The sequence below is a fragment of the Cataglyphis hispanica genome, chromosome 4 (genome assembly GCF_021464435.1).
Source record: "Cataglyphis hispanica isolate Lineage 1 chromosome 4, ULB_Chis1_1.0, whole genome shotgun sequence".
NCBI lineage: Eukaryota > Metazoa > Arthropoda > Insecta > Hymenoptera > Formicidae > Cataglyphis > Cataglyphis hispanica.
The window spans coordinates 8,310,439-8,319,163 of NC_065957.1; the positions used below are offsets into that span (position 1 = coordinate 8,310,439).

General features: G+C 29.8%; 1 protein-coding gene across 1 annotated transcript; it reads left to right on the forward strand.

The window, feature by feature from the left end:
* The first annotated feature begins 6,940 nt into the window (after window positions 1-6,940).
* LOC126849019 (uncharacterized) lies at window positions 6,941-8,725 on the forward strand. The gene is made up of 2 exons (XM_050590475.1): window positions 6,941-7,045; window positions 7,851-8,725. The coding sequence occupies exons 1-2, from the start codon at window positions 6,983-6,985 to the stop codon at window positions 8,103-8,105; spliced, it is 318 nt and encodes a 105-aa protein (XP_050446432.1). The 5' UTR covers window positions 6,941-6,982; the 3' UTR covers window positions 8,106-8,725.

Genomic DNA, 8,725 nt, shown 5'->3' on the forward strand with positions numbered 1-8,725 from the left:
ACTGAATTGTCGATGTTACACGAAATATATTTAAATATCTACCATTGCAGCATCTAATAAAACAGCACGACGGTGATTTATAGCATATTTCCCTCTATATATGCGTTTTCATCTGAAAAATTTTCCTAGTCCCATCTGTAGCGCGAGCGCAGATGGAAAGTGCGTATAATTTTTTTAGATTATTTCATTGCAAAACAAATTCTACGAAATACATTTTTAAATAAGCTATATAATTATATTTCAAAAATACAAGTATAACTAAACATCTTATTCAAAAATGAAATAAATCTTTATTTATTTAAATAATAAACAACGGAATATATAAAATATTTTATATTATTAATGTTTTATAATATTTCCTTTTTTAGTTCATAAATAAACATTTAATTTGACGTTATATAAAAAAATAAAATTACATAACAATAAAGTACGTGTGCATGTATAAAAATGAGATTGTCTAATAATTTAAATTTAAAAATTAAACACATAATTTATTTAGCAAAGATAATCTATATTAATATTTCTCTATTTTTATTTTTATTGATGCAATAATTAAATATATTATCCAATAAATAGCTATAAATAATATGAAATATACTTATTTTGTTATATCGGAACTTGATACGAGTATAATTATTATATTCTAAAATATCTAAAAATGTCCTTTATGTGCATTAATTTACGCATTAAATATCTCCCGTCTTTGATGTTCTTTGGCATCTGGTCTTTCGAGTTTACACGATGTACGTACAAAGCTCACACAGGAAATTGAAAGCTGGACTATCAGGTGGTACATCACATGGGACAGATCCTTTTTGTTGAACCTCTCTTTTATTATCAGATGAGACTCAGGTGGACTATTTTGTACCTTTTTGTTTCTTGCATTCCCATTTTTTATCCAGATCTCATCGCTCATAGTCTCTTAAAACTTGCTTAGTAATCCAATCTCTAAGTTGGCTTGAAGCTACGCGTCTACTTCAATAAATTGAATTTTTAATATACAACGCAAAATTGCAAGAAAATAATTCATATTTATGAATCATGTACCGCGCGCGCGGTATCAAAAAGACCGACAAGAAAGTAATTTGGGTTGAAAACTAACTGCCTACGCGCTATCGCACGATCAATAACTCAAAATCCATGATCATGTGAGAGTTAATTAAGCTCAGCTTCTCAGTTCGTCTGGGGAAACGCTGATACAGACCTACCAACTTATCGCTAATTTCTAACTCTCACTTCAAAGACGAAATTCTGAAGCGAATTACGAAAGGGGAGAGAAATCCTCGATAAATCGAAAGAATCCGGAAGGATATATAGGAGTCGAAATCGCATCTTCTTATCTTCCGCTTCCATCGCAGATGGACTTTCTAACGTAATCGCGAGTACGTGATTGGAAGGTGGAAGACCATCGATCGCAATCGGAAATAGCAACACGGTTTACCTCTTTTAAATCGATCACTCGTCACAAGTCTCGCGATAAGATTGCCGTTGCAGCCTTTAGCTAAGTCAAGGTGTGAAACCGACGTCACAAGCTGCAATATAATTTTGCTGTATTGCTATATATCGAGCAACAGATTAATATCGATAATGATATATGTCGAGGATTATGTCCACGTATCTCGGTATAATACACATGTATGTTACGATAAGCTGTGTCAATAACAGTTTGTCCCTGCAAGGATTTTATAATACTTATGAAAATTATTATATATATATATATATATATATATATATATATATATTATTATATAAAATTAATATATATATATATTAGCATAATTTATATATATATATATATATATATATATATATATATATATATATATTACCAAAGGTAAGATTTTATTTATTATTATGTTTCCGTAAAAAGAAAATTCCGTTTCATTAAAATAAGATTGATAGTATATCTATAACTGTCGCAAAGAAATGAAAGCTTTATATTGAACCAAGATATCAGAAATATTAATAGATGAAGATCAAAATAAACTTTAAGCGGATGTTTTCATTTTTAATTCTGTAATATTGTTGCATCGAAACTGGGATACGTGATATTTGTTACATATGCGCGGATAGTGTAGGTGTAAGTTATATAATTTACATTCAACCGTAGTTGCGTTTACACATGAGAGAAAGTTGCACTATATTAATTTCGCTAGTAACTATTCCCATGTGGAATATTGATATTTAGATAGTAAGAGAATTTCGATTTTTCTCTTATACTGAATATTGCAATGGATTACACGTGTCGATTATATTTGTTTATAAATTTCCTAATTTATAATTATTCGCATAGGGATTACGATTTTCTCTCTCTCTCTCTCTCTCTCTCTCTCTCTCTCTCTCTCTCTCTCTCTCTCTCTCTCTCTCTGAAAGTTAAAGTACCGTTAAAGTACTTCTTCAAAATTTATTTAAATTGATAAAACAACGATTAGTCAGCTGTTTTAATTCTCCCGCAATTATAATTATCTTTCGTGCTGTAATGATTTTTATTTTGCGCCCTCTGTTACTACTAATTGCTGTATTTATATGATATTATTAATCAAATTATTTACTGTTGCGATATGGCAAAATTTCTTCTGTCTCATTGGATTAACTCGCTAATGAGAATTGGTATATGCGTTCGAAGCATTTGTAACGTTATCCAGTTTCACTCTTCGCATGTCAACTCCGGTATTACCATAAACTATATACCTATATATTATACATTAGAGGACAGTTGACATTATATTATGAAGAGCGTCACACGTTATATTATGCATTACATCATTCTAAAAATATATAGAAAATGTTTAAAGTTATTTTTTTTTTCCAAAGATGAAACGCATTTATAAAAGTAAAATCTTTATTTTTTATTTTATTCTTGTTTTTCTTAAAATAAAATTGCTACAAACATTACATTATTAAAAAAAAAATGACTAGTCGCGCAACAGCGAATAAAAATAATCTGTTTAATTTTAATATATAGTGAAAATACTTGTGTGGATATATCTTTATATACGAAAAACTGTAATTTCCGAAACGCAAAAGACTATTCTATTGAATATAATATTTTCTTACAGTTTTAACTTTGTTCTTTCAATTTCAAAAAAGTTTTAATTATTAATAGCGTTAATTAATTTTTACACATTCATATGACTACCCGGTGATAGACATATATATTGTCGAAAATATCATCCGTAAAATTGCACTGTCAAAAAATTAAACTGTTAAATGTATCGCTCAGCTATGAGAGATTTATATTAGCTATATTGATATGAAATAATGCACAGCGCAATATCGAGATAATCAATCAGCGAAAAAGAGCCAACAATATTTGTGAGTATAGATTTAATGTACTATTTTTAAGGATGGAAATATCGACAAAAGCAAAGCTGCCTTAAATATTTTAATGATGTACTTTATTTTCTCCAAAATTATATTTTTTGCGTTAAGCACAATGATTAAAAGTAATCGAAAAAATCATGAATCACTCAGCATTAAATTTTACGACGCCTGTAAAAATATGTAAAACTCCACGACCATGTCTTTACGATTTTCTTTAGTTTATGTGTGAATTTTTATCTTTTGCATTGTAATGCTTGAAATAAAAGATTCATGCAAATAAAATAAAGTAGTTCAATTAAGTTCTAATAGACACCTCGTTTAAGATAATAGATTAATGAATTAAGTCAAATAATAAATTTGTTTTGATGAAGCTATTGATAATTACAAATTAATAATAAGTTATGTTACATAATGTTGAAACAAATCTTTTTCCCTAAATAGATTTATTAATGAATACATGATAATAACATGAGTTATGTAAATAAACCTTACAGTGGTAGGAAAATTACTATTCCAAAATAAAGATGTATTTTAAATATTTAATTTGTTCTAATTAATAAATTCAAATTTACATATGTGCGCACATTGTTTATTGTTACTAAATATTTACACATCAATATCAATCCATATTTGTATAAAATAAATTATCTTCCATCGCAGAAAAGAGTTATAAGTATCAATTATTATTTTATAAATATTTATCTCAATATACTTAATCACACAAATAAAAATGTCAATAAAGAAAAATGTTTATGAGAAGTATATCGAAAGTTTGCAAAAATTTTCGTTTACACTCGCAAAATCGTCGAATTATATCGTCGACAATTGGCCAACGTCTCGTCGAGAAAGGAGAATTACTTTATGACCCAATTAATCAACGAGGTTAATCCTACCTGAGGGTGCCAAGGGTCTTCCATTAAATGAAAACGCACTCAAGACTTTTTTCGGACAGTTATGATTCTCAGGGGCGAATACACAGTACACATGAACACAAATTTAGAGGCAGAATTCGAATGAAAGGCTTATTCTCTCTTTGCAAATATGTCAAATCTATCTTGCCTTTAAGATATCCAGAAAATATCAAAAGAAATTATTTCGGCAAAAAAATAAGCTATTAATTATTAACTTATAATTAATCTTTATTGTTTGATATAAATTAGAATAAGTTGCTGATCACTATAGCTAGATTGTGAATGCAAATTAGTGACGTGACATGTTTATCGGAAACAAAACAAAGGAACAATGTGTAGTTCCGCCATTGATTGCCAAGAGATATTCAATAGTCGACTCTTCAATACGCTATTAATGTCGACGGAGAGCTTGGAATTGTACGTCTCTTCATTTTTCTCAAGCATCATCGACGAAGCATTTCAATGCGGAATGTGAAAACACCAATCCGATGCGCGATAAAGGATAGTTCTCAGGACCATCCATCCTGTTAATACGACACTGCTAAAAATTTCTCTTCGTAGAGGAAAGAGATTTCGATTGAATCGTGACTCGTAAGCCGAATCTTTCATTCGATATATGTAATAATATTAGCTTACAAATTCGCATTTTTCGTGATAGAAATTCATAAATTGAAATTCAATATCTTCTTCGTATCACAGTTTGCAAAAATATATTTTTATTGAATATTCGCGTAGGCTCTTTGAAACGGAGCGTTTTCTGATAAAAATGAGACGTACACGTGCGAGAAACGTGTCTTTGCATCAATATAACAAATTGAAATGATATCGTTATTTTCCATAATTGACACATCTAGTGTATATCATGCTTGATATTATATTCCATCATTTCATATTCACTATCATACAAAATTGTATCGCATTTATTCAAAATTTGTGTAGAAATTGAGGATTAGTGTCAGCCAGAAATTATCATCGAATACGTGATGCAGATGAATGAGTTGGACGTAGAAACTTTCAGCAGAGATCAATCAAAGAATCAGGTTAGTTGCACTTCTCGAATTTATTGGAAACATATATGGCAAATTTTCGTTGAGTCAAATTGCTTCACCCATCTATTAACGGTTATTAATTAAATTTATCAAAATCCGAAAATTAAATTAAATTGCAATAACATATCTGTATTAGGTTATCGTTAATGATGCTCGTCGCGAAGAAAATGACAGAACGTCAGTAAAGCCGGAAATAATTAATGAACCGGATCCGCGTAAATCCCGGATACCAGACTCACCGAGTAAGTCAATTAATTTCTTTCATGCTGTATATTCGTCACACTTAATTTCAAATTGTCTTCGATGCACGAGTGACCTTTAAATTTATGCTTTTAATTAATACTTCCGTTCACAAGATTGAAAAAAGAAAATAAATAAATGGATTCAATTATTTATACAGTTGTATAATATTCATTTAAAATCATTAATTATTTTTCTTGAATGTAACTTCGCTGCTTCCCACATGAATGAAAATAATTATATCATCAAAAAATCTTGAAATATGTAAGTCCTCTTTCTTTTCTTCAATCCTTTTTTTTTTTTGCAATTCCTTTTTTTAACTATCAACCAATCTCTGTGTGTTTTTAATTTTGTTTCACGACATAATCCATCGTAAGATTATCGCTGACACCTTCAAATGTATCTATCCATCTATTTATTTTTATCGACTCAATATCGATACGTTCATCTCGAAATGGAAATAAAATTTTAATAGTATATCTTTAATGCACATTTCAAATATACGCGGAACTTATATACATATAGTATCCTCTTGATATATATTTATATTTTTATATCATTTTGCCTGCGGTATATCTCTACCTGTACAAAACATAATATACAAAGTAAAAAAAAAAAAAGTATTAGAGGACAGATAAAACAGAGAGATAAAATAGCCGAGAAAATGTAAGCTCGGGAAATGAGATTGCATTTAAAATTTCCGTATTCGCACTCGATATGAAACTTTTGAGAAAGTTATACCGTGATTTATTTCACTGTAGCAGCTCTGCGGCTCGATAAAAACGTTCGGTCCGACCGGACACGCGTAATTTTCCTGACTTACAATTCAGTCGCATTGATGAAAATCGAGATTATACTATCATTTAATTTTTTCTCTCAGAAAATTTATCGTCCGCGAATCTGTTACATGTGTATATTCGCCTACACGAAATACATTTCAATTGCAAGACACTCACTCGATATTTATTGCCGCAACTGCTGTGCGATTGGCGGACTAGTTATCGATCGATTTGCCGGCAATCGCAATACATATGGGAGAAGAGTAGTATATTTGTAAAGCCAATTAGTAAAATGTAATTGCTCGTTATGCATGCCGAATTTCTTTATATTCATTTATTATATTCAATGTAAAAAATTATCAATGTACTGACAGTATATCAACTATGTAATTTTAATAGCTTAATAAAGATATGCTGTATGAAAGATTTTTTTATATAATGCATTCATGTTATATCAATATGACAAATGTCATATAATAAATATATAAGAGAATATATATTTTTTTAATTCTAACTCTATTATTAAATGACAATAGATTCTGCCAGCCCTCGACAGATTGTCAAGAACAATTTGCCACCAGAACAATCAAGGGACTCATCGGAATTATCTCGAACGATATCAAGGACCGCGGCCGTCAGACAGGACGTCAGGAGGTTAAAGAGCGTCACATTGGATAGAATGGGAAAGATGTTTAAGGGCCGTGCGCCTGCCGTGGAAAGATCTTCTTTGAGCTTGGACACCGTAAGTGATTTGGATCCTCGGGGCGTCATGTTTCACAAATGTAAGGGGGCGTCCAAGCTTTCCTAATATCTCATGATATATGAAGGAAGTTTGAATCCTGAGATTGTCAGAGCATAGTGAGAACAAATTGTACCACATCCGACCTTGAGCAGTTCTTATTGTTAGTAATGTAGGTTTTACATGTAACGTACTTTTACCGTAACGTATGCTTTATGTTTAATTTATTTTCAATCAATTCATTTTATTACTCTAAATATATTTTATATATCAACTTTATACAGAAATAAATTTAATGGTAAAAATGTAATTTAAAAAAAATTTTTTTTCCGTTATTTTATTAAACAAATTATATATCGCGTTTAAAAAAAGTAATAAATTTTGAAGTAAATAATATATGCTATCTTTATTGCTCCGTTCGCGATGACTAGAAAATACAGATTTATAAATATAAAGTACTATACATTTGGATTAGGATAAAAAAATGCAATATTTAGAAACGTGTTATAAATATGTTACTCTAATATAAATAAAATAATCTAATATATCTCCAAATTTTATTACTCGTTCAATGTACAATAAATGTATAATTAATCGGTCAATTAGGACTACTAAAACATGTCCATTTAATAATTGGTGTAAATATTGTAATTATAAAATACCGTTAATTAATAGAAATTAAATATATTGTATTTTAATACATATTATTAACCAATTTCAAAGTCGCATTATTCTCAAACGAATGTGCTAACTTAAATAAGTAGAAAGTTTTTACAACTTATAACATTTTCGGTTCTTCTATTCTCAGAATGTGACAAGCGTCAATAATTATGACGAAAAAGTATCGATGAAAGAAAAGACAAACTCTTTAGGAAGAATGCTTAAGCTCGTCGACAAAGACGGTTCGCCCAGAAAACTTTTTCTTCGTCCCCGGGCAGGATCGCTGAGTCGTATACTACGTAGGCATCCCCATAATGAGGACAATGGAGTTACCGATAAACCCGCGGAGGATACCGGGCGTGGAATTTTCTCCAGAATGCTCAACCAATTGAGAGGAAAGTAAAGATTCAAAGAAGAAACTTGTCGAGCGATCTTTTATTAACAGCCGGGCGTGTCTTGTTGTCGATACATCGACAAAAGTTCGCTTAAATCAATGATTCCCAGAGAGTGCAGATAATAAATAATTTTTCTTGAAACGTTCAAATCATTTATCTCACTTTGTCTCGAAAATATAATAATATATATTATCATTACTGTTATTTAATATTATAAGCAACATATTTTACACATAAACAATTTGATGAAACATATATCGCTTATATACAATAATAAGTTTATGTGACGTTTTGAAAACAGAATTAAATAAATTTATTATCTAGTAAATTTATCTGATAAAATTATTTTTTTAAATAATTTTTTTCTTTTTTTATTTACCTCTCTATCTACTCGCATAATGTATTGATAATAATTATATGAGGGTATAGGAAATAAAAAGTTATAAAAATTATTGGAAGAGCCACGTTTATTATGCAAGCGTGTCCCTTTTCAATTGTATATTTGGATAATGCGATATTGCGGGACAACCTGTGTCCTCTTTCATGCTTTGCACGAATTGTACAAATTCTCAGATATACATATACCTTAATATGTATTATGATATTACGTGACAGAAATAATTAAACG